At 55.8% G+C, this 19,734-nt stretch overlaps 7 protein-coding genes across 7 annotated transcripts; 4 read left to right on the top strand and 3 right to left on the bottom strand.

Annotated features, from left to right (window-relative positions):
* The first annotated feature begins 3,088 nt into the window (after nt 1–3,088).
* Nucleotides 3,089–5,173, top strand: IWZ02DRAFT_315909 (Sodium/calcium exchanger protein-domain-containing protein). The gene is made up of 3 exons (XM_066764135.1): nt 3,089–3,528; nt 3,584–4,777; nt 4,888–5,173. Exons 1-2 carry the CDS (start codon nt 3,250–3,252, stop codon nt 4,730–4,732), a joined length of 1,428 nt encoding a protein of 475 aa, XP_066621339.1. The 5' UTR covers nt 3,089–3,249; the 3' UTR covers nt 4,733–4,777; nt 4,888–5,173.
* Nucleotides 5,118–8,069, bottom strand: IWZ02DRAFT_315960 (palmitoyltransferase-like protein akr1). Its single transcript, XM_066764137.1, has 4 exons — nt 7,672–8,069; nt 6,799–7,599; nt 6,668–6,740; nt 5,118–6,618 (listed from the first exon to the last, which is right to left on the bottom strand). Exons 1-4 carry the CDS (start codon nt 7,891–7,893, stop codon nt 5,504–5,506), a joined length of 2,211 nt encoding a protein of 736 aa, XP_066621338.1. The 5' UTR covers nt 7,894–8,069; the 3' UTR covers nt 5,118–5,503.
* A 543-nt stretch (nt 8,070–8,612) lies between these two features.
* IWZ02DRAFT_470634 (eukaryotic translation initiation factor-like protein 3 subunit G) lies at nt 8,613–9,626 on the bottom strand (the record flags this gene model as incomplete). The annotated part of the gene is made up of 4 exons (XM_066768811.1): nt 8,613–8,665; nt 8,718–8,889; nt 8,943–9,558; nt 9,610–9,626. 4 exons carry the CDS (start codon nt 9,624–9,626, stop codon nt 8,613–8,615), a joined length of 858 nt encoding a protein of 285 aa, XP_066621337.1.
* Nucleotides 9,627–10,002: 376 nt separating this feature from the next.
* On the top strand, nt 10,003–11,471 carry IWZ02DRAFT_315730 (NmrA-like family protein). Its single transcript, XM_066764131.1, has one exon. It carries the CDS (start codon nt 10,290–10,292, stop codon nt 11,211–11,213), a length of 924 nt encoding a protein of 307 aa, XP_066621336.1. The 5' UTR covers nt 10,003–10,289; the 3' UTR covers nt 11,214–11,471.
* A 551-nt stretch (nt 11,472–12,022) lies between these two features.
* IWZ02DRAFT_380545 (major facilitator superfamily domain-containing protein) lies at nt 12,023–13,680 on the top strand (the record flags this gene model as incomplete). The annotated part of the gene is made up of 4 exons (XM_066765113.1): nt 12,023–12,258; nt 12,321–12,336; nt 12,389–12,527; nt 12,575–13,680. The coding sequence occupies 4 exons, from the start codon at nt 12,023–12,025 to the stop codon at nt 13,678–13,680; spliced, it is 1,497 nt and encodes a 498-aa protein (XP_066621335.1).
* A 298-nt stretch (nt 13,681–13,978) lies between these two features.
* On the bottom strand, nt 13,979–16,716 carry IWZ02DRAFT_315795 (aquaporin-like protein). Its single transcript, XM_066764133.1, has 6 exons — nt 16,559–16,716; nt 16,116–16,484; nt 15,230–16,014; nt 15,023–15,176; nt 14,701–14,968; nt 13,979–14,628 (listed from the first exon to the last, which is right to left on the bottom strand). Exons 1-6 carry the CDS (start codon nt 16,575–16,577, stop codon nt 14,277–14,279), a joined length of 1,947 nt encoding a protein of 648 aa, XP_066621334.1. The 5' UTR covers nt 16,578–16,716; the 3' UTR covers nt 13,979–14,276.
* A 1,815-nt stretch (nt 16,717–18,531) lies between these two features.
* Nucleotides 18,532–19,563, top strand: IWZ02DRAFT_492102 (uncharacterized protein; the record flags this gene model as incomplete). Its single annotated transcript, XM_066769814.1, has 1 exon — nt 18,532–19,563. One exon carries the CDS (start codon nt 18,532–18,534, stop codon nt 19,561–19,563), a length of 1,032 nt encoding a protein of 343 aa, XP_066621333.1.
* Nucleotides 19,564–19,734: the final 171 nt, after the last annotated feature.

Genomic DNA, 19,734 nt, shown 5'->3' with positions numbered 1-19,734 from the left:
GACATGGAGGGCTGCACCGTGACGGCATCAGGGCAAAGTAAGTAGGCCGTCTCGAGCAGTTCTGGGCCATGTTGGACGATATCGTCGTCGCTGTGTGCGGGGCGCACCAGGCACCAGATCCAACAGGAAACCCAAGGTCCAACAAACCCACGGGAACATGGTCAGAGGGACGCTCGGCGGGCCGGTCCAGCACCTAGTAGGGGTCGTGTGCACGCGTGTGGGTGGCTGGTTGGATTGGGTCATTCGGCGGTTTGTCGAGTACCTAGCGTGGTGGTGAGCTTCGACAAGTGACGAAGCAAGCGACCGTGAATCCGCCGCCCTCGGCCTCGACCTCTCCTCCCACACAACTACCAACCCTCGCGGACGACGACGCTCCGGACTGCTCCGCTCTCAAGACCAACGCCGTCAATCCAACCCAACGCCCCGATACTCTGCTCGTGTCCACTCGAAATCCGCCTCGTCGCCGCCTCTGTTAGAACCGTTGCTGACAATGCAGCAGTGCTGCCAATCAGGAAAATCTGGTCACTCCTCATACATGCATTCATTTGACTTTTCCAGGCAACGGCCATGATATTCGCCGCTAGCGGAATCATGTCCTCGTCGTTCAGCTTCCCAAGACCCAAAAAGCCACCGTCTCTGGGAGATATCCGCCCGTGTCCAGCTCGGAGGGGTGGGGGGGGGGGGGTTTACACTGGTGATGACAATCCATTTTCCTCCAACTTGCGCGTCCCCGCATCCTCGTTTTAGAACACTCTTTTTCCCTCTAGACCTAACTGGTCATCATGTCCTCAAGTTGAAACCTCTCCGAGAAAGGCGCAGTCAAGGCCGTGGGTGTCTGTCGAGAAGCATTCAAGCCCCGTCCTTGGCGTCATTACAGCCACAGACGCTCTCCGACGACCTCGAAACTGGCCCCCAACAAGAAGCCCGTCATCCGCCTTTTTCGATACCAAGTCCCCTTCTCTCCTCTTGAACATGCTCTTCTCTGTCCCGGAACGTCGGAAATCGCTTCATTCGAGACTGTCCACGAGACAGATTGGTTGTTAAGCAGCGCACCTGCGCCGCAAGGCTACTCCGATTGGGCTACGCGGATGCTCCGGCGAACAGGACTTGCAACAGAATACGCGCGGGTCTTGCCGCGCGCTCAAAACCTGATGGCTCGCAGTGTTTCGAGAATTAATAGCGACGAATGGCCAGAGAGACGGAGACACACGGCAAAAGACTCTCACGCCATGCCAGTCGATTCTTTTCTCCAGAGTGCCGCAGCTGCGCCTAAGTGGGCAAGCCGTGCCAACTATTTTGGTCGCAAAAGCCCAACTTGGGGCTGGCCGTCGATCACGCCCTGCCGTCGGTCCTGCACTTTCCGGCAGTTGAAGCGAGGACAGAGGAGACCATAGGAGGCGACTGCTCACACATGCGTCAGGATTCGGGCGATGATTCTCTCCACCTTGGGCTAGAACGCGGCTCTGCTCGCACCGTCCACTCTGCTGCAAGAAACAATCCTTGTTCAGCTGGACTGGGATTATGTGGATGCAGCAAGGCTGGCGAGCACTCCGGGTCGTTCGCTTGGTCAGAAGCAAGCGGGCGGGACCGAGTGATGCGTCCGGATTTCCTTCTCCACACAACGCCGTCAATGTTATTCGCTGACGCTGCTCACTCCTGGCCCCTCCGTATTTGGTGGTAATGAGCGACGACGACCCGAACGATCGGCCGTTGAAGCGGTGACGCTCGATAGCGTGCGACTAAGGGAAAATGGGCTGGTAGTTGCATGCGGGCTGCATCTGTGACGAGCAAAGCCTTGCGACGGGTTGCTAGCGAGGGTTTTGGGCGTGGCTGTGGTCATGATGAGGATGATGATTGCCGTCCAGCCACAGCGCCACGATGCCACATTGAAGCCACATTTCCTCATGTGTAACTTTGGGTGTGCAGCTTGTGAGGCGCAAGTCTGACAGGTGGGTCGGGTGGTCGAGGGCTGGTCCCGTCCGTCATCAATGCCACGATTGGAGGTGTGTATCTCTGCAAGCTTCGGAGATGAGTGGGGAAGGAGGGGTTAGCAGCAGAAGAGGGAGGACGGTGGACATGGTGTCGTTTTTATAAGATGATGTATTCAGCCTGCCAGCGCATTGCTAGCTCCCAAATCTTGTCTTCACTGCTGGCCACCCACGCGGTCAATCTTGATTATTCGGTCCCAAATGAGCGCCCACTTTTGTCTTGGCTTGCCAATCAGACTTGACCTTTTGATGGGTCAATGGGGATGTTTCTGTGCCATGTCAAGAGGCGTCATCTTGGCGCGGTTCGTATGTAGTCTTGGATTAAAAAGGATTCAGTTTTTCCATTGACGCAATCCGAGAAAGAGAAAGGGGGGAGAAGCTGTGATATGGAGCTGAGTCGAAGTGTGCCGAGGTCACACGCGGAGCACCTGGAGCCACAGGGACCAGAGTGGCTGTGATGCGCTAGCTGTCTCTGTGCTAGGGCGACACGACACATGTAGCTTGCTACATGTACAGCTACACTTCAGCCAGAATCAACAACAGAATCCTCGATCCTGGCCCGTCGTCGTTGTTTTGTTTTGCTTTGCTGTGCTTTGCCCACACAATGACCAATCGAGAGCGCGTATCGTGTCTCTGCAGTCTCCACGCGGGCCGTCCAGCTGCAGCAGGCCGAGTCAGTCCTGGTCGACGTGGCGTCAGCGGACCGTTTGTTCCAAGAAATACGGCAGTCGACCTGATGCTGTGCAAGACTTGGCACCTGTCCACGTCGCTGAAATCGCTGGATTGGCACTGGTCAAGCACCGACCAGAAAGGCTTGGATTTGCTTCGTTTCGGGGCCCCATGGCCAAACAATTGGACGGCCATCGCCGGCCGACTCATGGTTGTTGGTTGGTTGTTGCTTGTGGCTGGACAACCATGAGTCTGTGCGCCGACGGGCATCGCTCCCTCCTCGTTTCAAGCCACTATGCGGAGATATTATATCCTTCCAGAACCCCCATCTCCCTTTTCCCACCCAACGTCGCCCTCTGCCTAAGTTTCTAGCCCTCGGAATCCTCGGAATCTATACCGACGTCCTCTCCAACAGCCTCTATTTCGCCGACGCACCACTCCAGCTCGTATCCACCGAAATTGCTCTCCATCACCGCAGCTAGCCTGCGTGTCTGCTCAAGCTTTAATTGCTTGACGCTGGGACTCGCCCTCTGTCCTCGACTCTCCGCCCTGAGCTCCCAGCTGCCCCAGGACTGATCGACCTCGACGACACATGGAGGAACTGCGCTCTTCGCAAGATGCAAACCAGACGGCCGAAAAGACGGGCGACCGCGATCATGGCGGTACCCAGCGCCGCCATCCTAAAAACAAAACATTGCCTCTTTTCAACCACAACGGCCACAGAGTCACCACTGGCATCCACCCGGACGGCGAGAGCGGCAGGAAAGGCATACATCCCATCGAATTCGTGCAGATTTGCTTCAGGAGCTCGGCGCCATGGTCCAAATACGTCAATTTTCTCTGGCCGTTTGTCCCTGCTGCCATAGCCATTGTAAGTCGGACCGGTCTCGAATGGTTGAAGAAAAGGATGCTCATGTTCATTGCAGCATTTTGCCGCTCCCGATGCACACTTGTGGATCTTCATTCTCAACTTCATTGCCATGGTGCCGGCCGCTAACCTAATCGGATTCGGAGGCGAGGAACTGGCACGCAAGCTGCCCAAGGTCTTTGGCGTCCTGGTCGAGACGACATTGGGATCAGTCGTCGAAATCGTGTTATTCATGGTGCTTATTACGCGCCCAGCAAGCGACGGCTTCGACCCAATTCAAGTCATCCAGGCCGCCATCCTCGGTTCCATCCTCGCCAACCTGCTGCTCTGCATGGGCATGTGCTTTTTCGTAGGCGGACTCAAGCGTGAAGAGCAAACCTTCCACAAGGCCATCAGCGAAACTGGAAACGGACTGATCCTCGTCGCGGGCATGGCGCTGGTCATGCCCTCCGCCTTCATCGCCTCACTGCGCAACACAACCGAGTACGGAAATCACGATTTCGGTCCCGAGTCGCTGCGCATCTCGCGCGCCACGGCCATCATCCTGCTCATCTCCTACATCGTCTACGTTTGGTACCAGATGCGCTCGCACCACGGCCTGTACGACGAGGTGCTCGAGTCGGACGAGCTGCGCGACGCGGACCGGCACCATGATCTGGCCAAGCCCAAGCTGACATTTACCGAGTGCATCATTGCGCTGGCCATCGCCCTGACATGCGTGTCTCTGATCGCCGTGTTCCTGGTGGAAGAGATCCACTACATCGTGCACGAGCGGCACGTCAAGGACGCCTTCGTGGGCCTCATCCTCGTGCCCGTCGTGGAAAAGGCAGCCGAACACCTGACGGCCATCGACGAGGCATACGACAACCAGATGAACTTTGCGCTGGCGCACGTGCTGGGCGCGTGCGTGCAGACGGCGCTGCTCAACACGCCGCTCGTCGTCTTCGTTGGCTGGGGCCTCGGCAAGGACATGAGCCTCGACTTTGAAACCTTCCACGCCGTCATCATCATCCTGGCCATCCTCGTCGTCGGCAACTTCTTGCGCGACCAGAAGAGCGATTACCTCGAGGGCTTCCTGTGTGTCGTCGTTTACGTCATCATTGCTATTTGCAGCTTCTACTACCCTAATCCCGCGGAGGGCGAGAGCGAGTCGACGGTTGTGGGCGAGGCCGCGACGGCGGAGGCGGGCCATCGCTTACTCAGGTAGCGTGGAGGAGGGCGTGTTTTTTTGATTGAGGCTTTTTCCTTTTTCGCTGCTGCTGGGATCCTCGCCGCGTTGACACCATCATTGCTACTCTTTCAGAGCACAAGAGAACACCCTTTCCCTCAGACCCTTCTCTGTGCACTCTCGCCCATCCGTCCCCTCGTTCTGACCAACCTCGACTTCTTTCCTATCCCATTTGTTTTTCCTCTTTTCTCTCCTTCCTCCGAGCGGACGCGGGCGGCGACAGCGGCAGTGTATCTCGCAGCAAGCAAGCAAGCAAGCAAGCAAGCTCGGCGTTCCACGGACCAGACACAACCAGTCGAGTAGACAGAAAAATTTGGCGTTTCTTTGGGAGTCAATTCAATTTCAATCGAGTCGGTTCATCCAGACGATTGTCAGGAGGATACAGGGGGATGGGTACTTGATGCTCTGTCTAGATTGGTGACGTACCCACACACACACACAGATAAATAGACAAAGAGATGAGAATGAGCAAGACACCAAGAGGCTGCAGCGAGGAGTCGCTTCTTTGCTCTGTGAGCCAGCTAAGCTGTATTGACTGTGTTGTGCCTTCGCTAACGTAGGTAGGTAGGTAGGTAGGTAGGTAGGCTACATCTATAGCACAATCATTACATCCGCCACCACCACCAACACCACCATCTCCTTCTCGACTCCGCTCGATCTCGCACGAAAACTACTCCACACACGCCACCCATCTCTCCCTTCCCACCAACCACTACTCATGCAACCAAATAAACCCTCCTCTCTCCCATCCTACACCTCCTCCTCCTCCTCATCGCCCGCAACAGCCTCATACCCGCCCCCGCCATTCCTCCTCCTCATAGCCATTCGTGGCGGGGCGTCGTAAACCCTGCTCCAATTAATGCGCTCGCGGCCAAGCACGGCGTCGCCGTTCTCGCGATTGCGCCACAGCGGCACGCCATCGCACCAAAAGTCGGAGCAGTTTGTGACGCAGCCGCGCGTGTACGGGTTCTCGCGGCGCTGCGCCAGGACGGCGGGCGCGTTGGAGCCGTGCAGCGCCGTCGCCATGAACGTGTCTAGACCCAGCAGACGCGTCCATTGCGCCAGGCAGCCTACGTGGTTGTGGCCGCGGCGTTGTTGTTGTTGTTGTTGCTGTTGTTGGGGCTGTGGTCGGGGAGCGCCGTTAGACATAGGGGGGCCCGACGGGTCTGCCGTTGGTGAGGAGCTGAGGGGGTCTAACTGCGCGGCGTCGGGCGATGTCGAGCCCGTTGTTACAAACGAGGTGAGCGGGTCGGGCGTCGGCGCGCCGAAGTGGTTGTGCGAGCGCATGGCCTCGAAGGTTGTTTGCGCGCGCGCGATTTGGAGCAGCTGGACGATGACGAGCATCGAGACCCACACCAGCTGCAGCGAGGTCCAGATGGTAAGGAGAATGGTGAAGGGGTCCTTGTGCAGCGTCTCGCAGAGCGAGGGCGCGAGAAACGTGCATTGCAGGGACTCTGAGTTGGAAACGGGCGGTAGGATGGACAGATAGGAGAGGATGAGGCGGTCGAAGAGTATGATGCCCACCTCCATGAGAAGGATGTAGAGCACAAAGTGTCGGTGGTTGTTGTTGGCCACGCAGTTGTCTACCCAGGGGCAGTGGTGGTCTTGTTTGGCAAGACACCGGTTGCAGCGCTTGCAATGTTTGCTTCTGAGGGGACGCCGTACCATGCAATGAACGCAAAAGTTTTGCTCGTCAAACTTGCGGGTGGATATGAGCTCGTCAATTATGGCCTTTTGCTGTGCCCGGGACGACGATTTGGGAATGTAGCCTGGATCCACGAACATGGTGAGCAAATAGAAGTATGTTGTCGCTGCGTAGAAAAACGCGAAGAAAATGTTTGTGAATGGATTAGTAGTAAATGTCCCTGTAAAAGTCAGTGAGAGCAAACTTGATGTTGGAAGCAGTAGCCATACATGGAAGGACGTGGGTGATGTAGCGGACGCCAACCCAAAAGAGTGTGCCTGCAAAGACGCCTGAAAGATACGGCTAGGGGGTTGACTCCGTTAGAATCAGTATTTTCTGGACGTCTGGATCTCCAACTCACAGTCTTGTGTATATTCTTCATATTGCTTGGAGCCCATCTCAGCAACTGCTGAGCGGACCACTGCAGGATATACAGAGCGCCTAATGCTAACGGGATAGCCACGTAAACAACCGCGTGGCTTAGGATGTAGAGGCCAACGATGATCATGAGGAACGGCCAAACAAAGATGAACTTGTTGAAAAATGATCTCCGGTCCTTGATAATGCTCTGTAGAGGGAAATACTTGGCGCTGCCGTCGGGGTTGTATCCTGAATCCGAAAGCGCCTTGTGCCATTGCCGTACGGAATTCATGTCTTGTGCCGTGATTGCGGGCGTCTTTCCTTCGTTGTTTTCCGCAAAGCGATCCGAGCCGTATTCAATGAGCTTTTGTATGCAGCCTAGGCTGCCTTTTACCAGCGCCCAGTGTAACGCCGTAAACCCTTGGTCGTCCCGCGCGTATACGTTGGCGCCCCATCGTACTAGGACTTCCACCACAGCTGGAAAGCCCTTGTATGCCGCCCACATGAGCGCCGTGTGTCCCTGGGCGTCGGGGATGTCGACGGGGATGTCTTCGTGTAGGAGAAGGACGAGCTGAAAAACATTTCCGTCCAATGTCGCGCTATGGAGCAGGTTGAATCCTTGGTCATCGGTGAGGAGAGGGTCGGCGCCGCGCGAGAGAAGGAGGGCTACGATGTAATAGTTGCAGCGCTTTGCGGCCCACAGCACGGGCGTCGCGACGGCATCACCGCCTCGCGCATTCACGTCGGCGCCGCTGGTTATGAGAAAGTGGCATAGAGCGTAGTGGTTGTTTATTGCGGCCCACTGCCATCACGATATGTCAGCGTCCATGGAAAGGCTAAGATTTGAGGCACGGATTGGTGGGCTGCGGCATACATGTAGAGGTGTGATGCCCTGCTCGTCGCGGTAGGTTGCATCATACTTTCCGCTGTCGAACAACTTTTGAATGGCGCGAATTTCGCCAAGGCGAGCCAACTGCATGACATCCTCCTCGACCGGGAGGGTAGGCTGCTGTGCAGCCATGTCCTTGAGCTCGTGTTGGTCTCCGCCGGAAGGCGTGCGCGTGAGAGCGTCGCCCGGAGCGGGAGTCGTGGACATGGCGGACGGCGGGTATGCGGTAAGGGAGATGGTGTAATCCAGAGGAGAGCGCGAGAGACAACGACTACAGCATCATCGGCAGTACATGATTGCTGGCTCTGGGACTGTAACGGGCGGTGGAGCGAGCGTAAGCGTCGTGGCGGCGACAAATGTGCGGATTAGATGCAGAGCAGCTCATGGCGAGGAGCGAGGCGTGCGAGGAGAGGGCTCCGGGCACCGCCACACGCCACAGCCTCTCCCGCGGTCAACTGAGGTTTCGAGGATCTTGCTCCACCTCGCCATGTCAATTCGTTTCGTGTCGCAACTTGAGTCTCAAACTTGCTCCTCTAGCTGGCACGTCCATGCGCGAACGCCTTCTGGATGGTAACGAGGAATGACGATCGCAACCTCCAATTCGCAATTCGGCCGAGGGTGTTGAAGTGGATGCCTGTTCACAATAATTGTGCCTTCATTTCTGTTTGTTTCTATCATGGGTGCGTGCATACAAGCCGGATGATCCTACTTCCGCTTGGTGCTAATTCCATCAAAAACCCAAGGTCTACCACTTCGGCTGCCTGAGAGCAGCCGCTGAAGCCTACAATGAGGGTATAACCACACAAAATCCGCAATCATCATGTCATGGCAGTCTCAAAGACTGTGCAAGATTCCCGGATTAGACTTTTGGAGGCCCTCATCTACCGAACACTGAAAGAAACGCCGTGTGAGATGCACCCAACAATCTAAGAAGACTTCTTCGCAAATTCGACGCGCAGGATGAGATGACCAAATCCATCTACACGTGGTTAGCATCAGTGAAAGTTTCCCAGACCTCCAGGTCAACTTACAGCCGTCCACCTTCTCGCATGCCGTCTTGGCGTCGTCCCTGTCGGCAAAGCTGACAAAGGCAAAGCCCTTTGCGCGTCCAGTCTCGCGGTCCTTGGCGAGGAAGACTCTGGTGACGTGACCGAACCTGGAGAAAATATCCCGCAGGTCTTGCTCTTCGGTGAATTCGCTGACCTGTGTGCTCTGTCAGCACCTGATCTTTCAACAAGATATCCCTTTGTGCATACGTTGGTGACGCGCAGAGTCGCAAGGTCGTCCCGCTCGTACTTGCCGCCCATCTTTTCGCCGGTGGCCCCAGCTCCGCCGCGGTTGCGGAGGTGCGGCGGCACGTAGCTGGACGAGCCCTGGCCCAAAGCACCAGCAGCCTCGGGCTCGTCGAGGTCGGGGTGACCAGCGCCGGCCTCGCCCTCGGGAGCCATGGTGTCCTTGAAGGGACACTTGGTGGTCCAGTGGTCTCCGCTGCAAATACGACACTTGATTTTGGCGTTCTTGAGTTCGGCCTTCTTCTTCTCGGTCTCGCTCTTCTCATCGACAGCCGATGCCTTCCAGTTGGCCTGTGGCCGGAAAACAATGTTCTCGGCGACGCTGGTCGTGTCCGTCGACGGGCCAGCCGGCTTGCTGGCGTCTTGCCCGAATTTTGACCATTGCTTGCGCTCGGCGACGCGTGGGTTTACGACCTGCTTGACGACCGTCTTCTTGATGCGCCTGGTAGTCTTGACCTTCTTGCCATCCTCGCGGAACGACCAGGAAACAATGGTCTCGGTGCCGTCCTTGTTCTTGGTGACTTGGGGCGCGGGAAGCGAGAGGCTGTCCTCGTCCTCCTCTTCGGCCCAGTCGGTGCGTCTGCACAGCTCATCAGCGTCAAAATTCAAATGGCCGGGCCAAAAGCCTTACCCTGCGACTTTGGACATGGCGGCAACGTTGGTGGAGATGTCGGCGGTGGTTGGCGAGAATTCGTTGTGTGGGGTATGGCGGCGCGGCGAACTTTCGAATGCCACCATCACTCGCCTCCGATCCGCGACCAACGCGTCCGGTGCCAAGCCTCAGCCCAGCTTCCTTCACCGACCCAACTATGATCTTTCAACCACCGTGCATTCGTCACCAAATCGCGCCGTCGTCTTCTCTGCATCATGTCCATTTCATATAATCCATAGCGTCTGCCTAGATTATGCAGCGCTTCGGAATCTGCAAGTTTCCTTCCCGTGCCCACTTGTCGACCAAATTGCACTATCCACGGTTTATTCACAATCATAGCGACTAAGTACAACGACCTGTGGAACGCCACTAGAAGATTCAGCCCGTCATGGATGGTGCTCGCAAAGCTCAACCACCACTCGGTTGATCCAAAGGCCGAGAGAATTGTAAGCAACCAATCGCTCTCGGACCCCAAGCGCTAGCGTAGAGGCCGAACATCACAAAGCCACAGCAATGGCTGTCTCAGCTGTCCCGTCGCAGCCATACATAAAGCACCACTTTCTCGACATGCAGCCAGTCAACAAGACAGTCAAAGAGTTACCCCGCGCAGCCTTGCAAGAAATCTTTACATCATTTTCATCTTCAACCCACCTACAATCATGACCAAGTCCATCCTCATCACCGGAGCCACTGGCAAGCAGGGCGGAGCTACTCTCAAAGCCCTCCTTCAGTCTGACGGCGACTTTCAAATCATCGCCGTCACTCGCGATCCCTCTTCGGCGTCTGCTCAGCAGCTTCTTGGCCTTTCAAACAACATCAAAGTCGTCCAAGGCAACCTTGACAACCCAACTCAGCTCCTGGCGGACGCTCAAAAGGCTGCCGGGCAGCCAATCTGGGGCGTCTACAGTGTCCAGGTTGCCATGGGTCCCAACCAGACGGTCGAAATTGAGGAAAAGCAAGGAAAAGCGCTGGTTGACGCCGCCATCGCTGCTGATGTGAAGCACTTTGTCTACTCGTCTGTCGAGCGCGGCGTCAATGGGGCGACGGAGCCGACCAACATCCCGCACTTCATCAGCAAGTTCAACATTGAAAAGCACCTGATCTCCAAGTCCAATGGCAGCGACATGACCTGGACCATCCTCCAGCCCGTGGCCTTCCTGGACAACTTTGGGCCCGTTGGCTCCCCGTTCGCTGCTGCTTTCCCGACCATGTGGAAGATGACGCTTGGCGAGGACAAGAAGCTGCAGCTCATCGCCGCCACTGACATCGGTCGCATGGCTGCCAAGTCCTTTGTCGAGCCCGAAAAGTTCGCTGGCCAGACGATTGGCCTGGCCAGCGACGAGTTGAACCTGAAGGAGGTGCGGACCATCCTCAAGGAGAAGACTGGACAAGATCTACCGGAGGCGCCCGAGGGCATGGTGCAGGGCATTCTGAGCCAGAACGACGACCTCCAGAAGATGTGGATCTGGTTCGGCATTGAGGGTTATGCTGTCGACATCTCCAAGGTCAAGAAAGAGCTTGGAGGAGTCATTGACTACAAGGCCTGGCTCGAGCAGGAGAGCGGTTACTTGAAGCAGCAATAGGGGTTTGTCGAACAAAGGGCGAGGATAACCTCTAACAAATGCACGAGTGGTACATACTTGTATCTTGCTTGCCAATATAACCAGCCTACACTCTTTCAACTGACCTGGACGGTGCAACTTGACATGGAGCCGGAGGTGTTTGGCGGCAACTAATTTGGAACACGTCAAGAGGAATGAGACGGGTGGCAGCCAATCAAGTACTGTAGACGTCATGGGCCAGGAGGGACCTCGATAACCGAAGCCATGTCGGCCCGCATCTAACCTCTGCAAGCAGTAAGGTCCAACCGGGATTCGCCCCATCGCTCCATCGTCTTGCGGCTTTGCATCATGTGCCCGATCCGCCGCTGTTGTCGTGTTTGCAACTTCTCACCACTCCTCATCCAACGAAGCGTCACGCACGGCCAGACTACAGTCTACAAAAGAGCTAGGGATCAGGTTTCCTCTGCAGGGTGATTGCGCTGGCATTCCACTTTCGAACTTGTCTTTCCGCCGCTCCGTGGTCATCATCACCGCACTTCCCGGATATACGTCAACAAGCGCGGGACTGGCCGTCACCGCCGTGCCTTAGCCATCAAATAACTGGCGCGCACTTTGGAACCATCCCGTAACTGAACCGTCGTTGACAGTCAGACCAGCCCAAGAAAAGAAGGACAAAACCGTTCCAAAAACTAGGTCCGCCCAGCATCATGGTGACCCAAACACAAAATAGCGGCGGGAGTCTCGACGAGCGCGTGCCGCTCCTCGCGGGCGACGACGGCCAGCCAAACGATGCGACAAAGACACGGCATCACCTGCACGGCAATTCGAAGATGGAAATCGCCCACTTTGCCCCCGACGATCCAGAGGACCCGCGCAATTGGCCCCGATGGAAGAAGTGGCTTATGATTGGTCCCATTCTACTGATTGATCTTTCCGTCAGTTGGGCTGCGTCTGGCTACTCTCCTGCTAGCCACAAATTTGCTGAGGACATGGGCGTCTCGTCCGAGGTTGCGACGTTGGGGCTTAGTTTGTATGTTTTGGGGTTGGCTTTTGGTCCGATGAGCTTGTAAGCGAAAAAATAACGTGCGCCCTCGAGTCTTCTGAAGCATCCACTCACATCTTTCATAGAGCTCCCCTTTCAGAGGTAAATTGTTGTCTGGATGCATGAGAACTGCCGACGCTCACTCCTTCCCCAGTATTTTGGTCGACGCCCGATTTACATTTACAGCTATGGCATTTTCCTCCTCTTCCTCATGGCTACTGCCCTTGCCCCAAGCGTTGGCGTATTCCTCGTCTTCCGCATCTTCTCGGGCTACTTTGCGTCCGTCACAATCGGTACAGTTCCCAAGTCTCCATGAACCACACCCATTTAACGCCTCCAGCCAACTTTGGCGGCACAATCGCCGACCTGTACCACGCCCATGACACCGGCCCAGCCATGTCACTCTTCCTATGGGCGGCAACCTGCGGCTCACCCTCGGGCTTCTTCCTTCTCTCCTTCGTCGCGCAGACGCACGGCTGGCGCACCGTCTTCTGGGCGCTCCTCGGCATGAACGGCAGCCTCTGGGCCATCATGAGCATCAGCCTTGTCATCTGCGGCGAGACACGGCACAGCATCCTGCTAGCACAGCGCGTGGAGCGCGAGCATGCGCGCGGCAACGCGGCCATCTCGCTGCCGCACGAGCTGCAGAAGCGCGGGCCGCGCGAGCTCTTCGGCGTCGCGCTGACACGCCCCTTCCGCTTCCTCTGCACCGAGCCAGTCATCCAATTCGCCGCCCTGTACAACGGCTACCTGTACGGCCTCAGTTTCCTGTTCAACACGGCCTTCGGACTCGTTTTCGGGCCGGCGGGCCACGGCTTCGACACGATTGGCGTCGGGTTGTGTTTTCTGGGCATCGCGGCGGGGATCTCGATTGGCCCCGGCACGAATATTTGGCAGGAGCGCTACTATCAGCGCAAGGTGCGCGAGGCCGACGGCAAAAACGTCCCCGAGGCGCGAGTGCAGATGGGAAAGCTGGCCGCGTGCACGTTTCCGCTCTCGCTCCTGCTCTTCGCCTGGACGACGTCGCCGGCGCTCCCGGCCATCCTGCCCGTCCTCTTCTCCGCCCTCTGGGGCTGGTCCTTTTACACCCTCATCCTCATGTCCTTCACCTACACCGAGGACAGCTACAAGACGTATTCTGCTAGCGCCCTTGCTGGTATCGGCTTGATCCGCAATCTTGCTGGCGCCGCTTTCCCCCTCTTTGCCCGCCAGCTGTTTGTCAGTCTTGGCTATCAGTGGGCTGGCACCGTGCTGGCTGCTGCTGCTCTGCTCATGGTGCCTATTCCGTTTGTGTTGGGCCGGTATGGGTGGAGGTTGCGGAAGGCGAGTCGGTGGGCGAGTGCGCATGTGGATGATGATGGCGAGGGCGAGGGTGCGGAGGTGGAGAGTGAGGGTGAGGCGGTGGCTGAGGCGCAGAGTGGTTGTGGAAGCTGTTCGACCGTTTGAGAACGCTGTTGGTTAGGAGATGCGGCTGTTGAGAATAGTTTCGTTTTACCATGGGTGCCAAACCCAGAGGTGTCAACTCCTAGCACTGCGACTGCGCGCACACGCAGGGAGCAGTCGTCAAGTGCCACAACCACCAAGACTTTGGCCCCAACGGGTAAGATCTAGTCTGTTTCCTCCTCTGCAAGATTGCACACTTTATTGTTTAGGTGATCTGCCTTCTGGAATCTGGCTGGATTTTGTCTCAATAGACTGGTTGCGCAGGAGTTTTTAAGGTGCCGAGGATCACTCATCTGGTACAAAAGACCATGGAGGAGGCCATTTTCGTTCCAGCAATGGTCTGTTTTTCGTTTCTGGCTCGAGACGATGATGACGCGATCATTCTTTTTTCAATCCTTCAATTTGTAGACATGTTCAAAGACCTAAGAGCGAAGAAAATTCCAATTATTCCCAACGCCAACCAAGTACCCTTCACTTGATGAATTCCAAACGTTTTCCTTTTCCCAGCCAAAAGATGACCCACATCCTGATCATGAACGCCCAACCCGCCGAGCGCCTCACTCCTCTCAAGAAAAACGAACCAATCAAACCTCTCCATCCTAGTGCTTCTTCGGCACCACAGCGCGGATCCTCCTGCGGTACTTCTCAGGCAAGCGGTAGTTGACGGGCGACTCGGAGCCGACAAAGATGAGGCCATCGTAGACGGCGCACCCGGCCAACGCGCCCAGGCACGTGGCGATCCAGGGGCCCCAGAGCCACCACGCGCCCCACTCGGTGAACATGGGCAGCTGGTAGCCGACCATGGCGCAGATGGCGCGGGGGCCAAAGTCCGAGACGGGGTTGAGTGCTGCGCCCGTGTTGTAGCCCAGCGTCATCTTTTGCACCGTGATGACGAGGCCGACGATGAAAGCGTGCAGGCCGGCGCCTGGCGGGTTGTTCTGGTCATCGCCTCTGTTGCAAGGGCGTCAGTGTGAGGCTTCTTGGAGTTGATCAGGGGGGGAGGGGTCTCGAGCGGTGACTTACAGCGAGAGGATACACATCATCATGACAGCTGTTGCCAAAAACTGCGTGAAGAATGCCGACTGCATCGTCAAATAATTTTGAGGCGACGAATAAAACGAACTGGCTGAGGTGATGAGACCCGGATCCACAGAGTGAATCAGGTCGTGGTAAATTGCGTAGGCAAGAGCGCCAGCAACGATGCTGCCGAGGATTTGTGCAATGACATAAATGCACATTTGCTTAAAGGGGAAACCACGAAAGATCCAAAGGGCCAGGGAAATTGCGGGATCTGTGTGTGAAATGTCAGGTAAGCTCCAAAATAACCGCCGGGGTGAAGACATACTCATGTGTGCACCAGAAACACCGCCTCCCAAGTAGATTCCAAAGGTAAAGGCAAGTCCCCATGCCCAGCAGCTTGTCTCATACGTTCCATATTGCCCGCTGGACAGGTTGACTTGCAGGGTTGCACAGACGCCGAAGAATATAGACACGCATGTCTTTGAAGAAAGTGTAAGCACAGGCACTAAAAAGTCGCTACATCGTGACTTACGCAAAGGAATTCGGCCATGGGCTCTGGATGCTTTGCCCTCAACCTGGCCCACCAATTTCTCAAGTCGTTCGGGTCTGTGAATCCTTCCTCTGCCGCATCGGCTTCACGCTGTCCAATTGGCTCCGCATCGATAGCCCATTCGGAATTGTCATTATCAGCGTGTCCTAAGCTTGGTTCGTATGTTTGCAAGGTGTCCGCATGAGAATGCTTTCTGGAGGTGCGATCTTTGTCTTCGGGAGACTCCTTTTCCTCGGGAATTGTCTCTGCAGTCTTTGGTTTGTTATCAGGTTGTTCTTGTTTTTCGGGTGCTTGTTGTGTGCTATTCGGGGTTCCAAAAGTGACTCTGCGACCTGGGGTTGGCCTCTCGATGCTGTCAGAGCCTCCTGATTTCGGCCTTGATTGTTCATTGCTTGGATCTGGCTGGGGTTGAGAGCCAGGCTGCACATCTTGAGATGCAGTACTTCTAGCGCTGGAACGAGGTCTCTCTTGGGTTGGCGGTCGCGAATTACCTTTTTCAAGGTCGGCCCCTTTGGCGTCTTCCTCTTGAATTCGGTTTGCATTTGACTTCCACCGAACCGTTCGAGGCAACGGTTTGCCAAGCCCGAAAATTGGTTTTTCAGGAACTGCACCGTACCAGGGGTTGACTTTGTAGTAGTCGTCCTCGATCTTTGGGTTGAAGCTCGCTGATGTCGGCGTACGATCTGCCATGTCGGGTCGGTTCGACCATTTCGACGCCTTGGTGGCAGTTGTCATGTAGCTGGGGTATCGAGAGCTTTTGGCTCTACCTTTGCGTGTGTCAGCAGTGGTTTTCGGAATTAGAAGTGACAAAGTTCTGTGAGTATCTCCACAAAGAACTTGATGAGTCCAAACAGGAAGTCAGTCGTACCTGGAAGGCCTGGACGATTTTGATCAGAGGAATCATTCGGAACTATGTTTTGAACAGCATCATTGACCGCTTGTTGCGCCTGCTTCAGCTCCTTCATCTGCTTTTGATTCTCTTTCATCAGGTCTCGCAATTCGTCAAGCTGGCTGACGCTTGCTTCAGCGGTCGATCTTTGCTCGTCTCCCATGGGCGCTTGGCTATGGTGTCTAGAAAAGTAATCCATCGAGAGTGGAGGCTCCCTAGCCTGATCGGGGGTGTTGGGCTTCGAATCTCCCGTTGTCATCGTTCTACTGCTGGAAGTTTCCGGCTTGGAGTCTTCGGTCGAATGGCTTTCGTCCAAGTCGGGACCGTTTGATAATACAGGGCGATTGTCTGTTCAAGTCAGTCATGCTCAACAGAATCCCCTTGACAAAGCCATCTTTGAAGAGTTTGACTGATGGGCTTACCACGTTCGTGAAGAGGCATAACTCCCGAAAGGGCCGATTTGTTGTACAGGGGTAGTCGTGGAGAAGCGAAAGCGCAGTCAGAAGTTCAAACCGAAGGCGTCCACTCCCAGCAGATATACTTCTGGATAGCATGTCTACTGTTTAGCAATCAATCCACTTTTGACGTCAGCATCACACAAAACGCTCTGGAATTCCATCAACGCCATCAGGTGCCCTGTGCCACCCGCGTGTGGGTCCAGCTTGACGTAGATTGAGGTTCTCCCGATGTTATGCGTGGCACGTTGGGCGAGTGCGCCATTAAGCTGGGACACGATCTTGGTACCTCTTTGCCAGGGGGATTCTCGTGGGCCAAGGGAACAATCCCATGTTGAATGCCAAGTCGAAAATCAGAAAGTTTGGTGGAACAATTGTTGCCAAGTGGCTGAGCATGCCAGAAGCACGTACAAGGTGCAAAGTGCGCATCGACGATTTGGGCGCATGTATTCCTAACCAAGTACTCAGTAGCGCCGGCTTCATGCGGTCCGAAGTTATGATGATGAAGTCGCCTTTCGAAAAGAGACTGGTAGGCGCTGTTTGAAAATGACTCAATGGTTTCAATGCTCTTCGAGGGCAAACGAAAATCGAAACGACGGGGATGAATTGTGCGCTGTAAGCTGAGGGCAGAGTCGGCGTGCGGACCAACGTCATGCTAGGGTTCTGGACGAGCCTCGGGAGCGAAGAGAAGCTTGTCCATGCGCATGGCTGCAGCGGAAAGTGGAGCCTCTGGGTGGATTCCCTTGGTGATCAAGATGGGATTCCTGTCTGAATTCCGGTTTTGGCCCCGTCAACTTTGCCGTCTGCAGACGAGAATCGCATGTCTCTCAGGGACACCAGAAGGCCCACAAACGTCAAACGTGGCAAGTTTGTGGCCACGGCAATCGTCGATTTGCAACGGATCAGCTGTCGACGACAAATGTTTGCTCGCGGAGGCGGGTGTGATGTCCAACGCGTCCCTGGAAGGTTGTGAACTGCAAGGTGGGACTGGATGGGGTTCTCGCTTCCGCAGGGACCAAGCCACTGATTCAAGCAGTGGGCTCTTCGAGAGAGGGAGACGAACGGGGCGGAGGGCGTGAAAAAACTTGGTGGAGGACAAACCTCGATGGCACCCGACGCCTGCCATTGTGCGATGGCCGCCCCGATCTGGGATAGCTGGCCAGCGCTTGGGCCATGTCTGTCAACCTCACCTCTCGCGTTTCCTTCCTTCAGTTCCATTCTTCACCAGCATCCCTCATCATCAAACCTTTGCCCATTTTTGCCGTCCCTGGCCGTCTACGCCTCGTCCTGTGTGTTTCCAAACAATTACCGCTGCCAGGAGTACTCCCTCCATGGTCTTCCCACGTCTGCCTGTTTCCGTTTCGTCATGGGCCACCGAGTTCGCCTCACCGTCCATCTATGTTATGACAACAGTTATGCAGGACCATTGTTGACATTTTCCTTTCTTGGCTACCAAATTCAAGGGACTGTCAAAGCTTTGGATATCCAGGAAAGCACCTGTTCCTGAAATATTACGCCTGAGCAGCAGTTGCCCCGTTCAACGTGCAAGTTGCACACGAACTATGAATTCGACGACCGAGCAGCTTTTTTTGTTGCCTGAAAGAGCTAGGAAATCTGAAAAAATGTCTCCCAACGCCAGAATGTCAGTGGTCAGCATCACGTGTGCCAACGCAGGTAACGGTTACGAGAAGTCCGACGCACCTGCAACTGCGGGTGCCTCATCAAGCCTCAACACCAAGACTCAAACACAATTTGGCCCAGTGAGCGCACATCTTTCTGCTCCTCCAGGCAGTCATCGTCTCGTTGTATAAGAAGAGGCCAAGTCCGATTCCAAATGTCGCCGTCAGCAATTAGAACAGTACATGCAGCACCAATTCGCTCACTTCATCCTCTTCATATTGACTGTCTCTCTTTGAAATTCTCATCCGCTTTCTGCAACAATGCAGCTTCTTGTCGGCCTCTCTACCCTCTCCCTACTCTACACCAGTGCTTTTGCTTCCCCACTTGCGCTTGCCTCTGACCTCGGTGCCGTTTCTGTCAATCCAAGCGACGATGCGCGTCTCAACGGTGGCCGTGGACTGCCCTTCTCCGAGCCACTGACCAAACGCACATCTGACGAAAGCGTCGCAGTCAACGTCGACGGCTCGACTGGCTCGACCAACGTGACGATTGGACGCGCAGAACCTCCAACAGCAGCCGCCAACGCCAACGCAACAGCAGCCAAGAAAAACGCCAGCATCTACGGCCCCAAAGCCGTTGCCCTTGGTCTCCAAGCCAAGCGTGGCACTGGGCGCTTTTCCGACGGCAAAGGCTTGATTGGCCTCAAGGAAGGCGACAACATGGCTGGACCTATGCCCCCAGGCATTGCCAATTTCAACCAAGACGGTCAAGGCGAGATTGGTCTACGGCCAGGGGAGATTTCTGCACAAGACATCGCTTCGGCCCTAGGACTTCTTGGTGGCCGCGACCGCGATGACGATCGAGACAAGGACAAAAATCGCGACGATAGAGACGACGATCGCGACAGAGACAGAGCCGGCCCACCTGCACCGCCACCTCCTCCTCCCGGCCCCGCTGGCGACGTGGATAACAGGAGTGGAGCGCAAGGTGTGGGTAGCCAGCCGTTTGCGCCTTTTTCAATGCGTTACGCCGCTCCTCCGCAGTCTGAACAACCGCCGCCACAGCGCGATCAGAGGGAAGAAGAGGAAAATCAGCGGCAACAGCAGGAACAAGAACGGCAGCGCCAGGAAGAAGAGCGACAAGGGCAGGACCGGGAGAGAGAGGAGCAAGAAAGGCAAAGGCAGCAGCAACAACAACAACAACAAGAGGAGCGAGAACGTCAAGGACGTCAAGAAAGAGAGCAGCGCCAAAAGTACCCCGCCATCGCCAAAGCGCAGCCGCCGCCGCCGCCGCCGCAGCGCGCCCCGGCGTACGCGGGTGGTGGTGGGTACAGTGGGCCGGATGAGCACTGAAGCAGCACTACCTGCCTAATTTCTCTCTCTCCTCGTGGGATTGGGTTTGGGGTTCAGATCGTAGGTAGTGTTGACGGACCGAATCTATTCATCCTTTTTGAGAAGACTGCTGATGCTTAAGCTCGTGCAATAGATAAGCTTGAGGCAGCGTTTGTGGTGACTTGATTGCTG

This window comes from Phyllosticta citriasiana, assembly GCF_038021145.1.
Source record: "Phyllosticta citriasiana strain CBS 120426 chromosome Unknown IWZ02scaffold_9, whole genome shotgun sequence".
Taxonomy (NCBI): Eukaryota; Fungi; Ascomycota; class Dothideomycetes; order Botryosphaeriales; family Phyllostictaceae; genus Phyllosticta; species Phyllosticta citriasiana.
Note: the sequence above shows the minus strand (reverse complement) of the source record. Positions and strands in the feature narration are given on the sequence as shown.

Excerpts from the sequence above, each read along its gene's own strand:
- IWZ02DRAFT_315909 (XM_066764135.1), top strand. The coding sequence starts at position 3,250 with ATGGAGGAACTGCGCTCTTCGCAAGATGCAAACCAGACGGCCGAAAAG. Across the intron at positions 3,529-3,583 it reads TCCCTGCTGCCATAGCCATT|CATTTTGCCGCTCCCGATGC; the intron begins GTAAGTCGGACC and ends TGTTCATTGCAG.
- IWZ02DRAFT_315730 (XM_066764131.1), top strand. The coding sequence starts at position 10,290 with ATGACCAAGTCCATCCTCATCACCGGAGCCACTGGCAAGCAGGGCGGA.
- IWZ02DRAFT_315795 (XM_066764133.1), bottom strand. Across the intron at positions 15,177-15,229 it reads CCATGGCCGAATTCCTTTGC|ACATGCGTGTCTATATTCTT; the intron begins GTAAGTCACGAT and ends CTTTCTTCAAAG. Across the intron at positions 14,629-14,700 it reads ATGATGTGTATCCTCTCGCT|AGGCGATGACCAGAACAACC; the intron begins GTAAGTCACCGC and ends CCCTTGCAACAG.
- IWZ02DRAFT_315960 (XM_066764137.1), bottom strand. The coding sequence starts at position 7,893 with ATGTCCACGACTCCCGCTCCGGGCGACGCTCTCACGCGCACGCCTTCC. Across the intron at positions 7,600-7,671 it reads AGGGCATCACACCTCTACAT|TGGGCCGCAATAAACAACCA; the intron begins GTATGCCGCAGC and ends TCGTGATGGCAG. Across the intron at positions 6,619-6,667 it reads CATCACCCACGTCCTTCCAT|GGACATTTACTACTAATCCA; the intron begins GTATGGCTACTG and ends TGACTTTTACAG.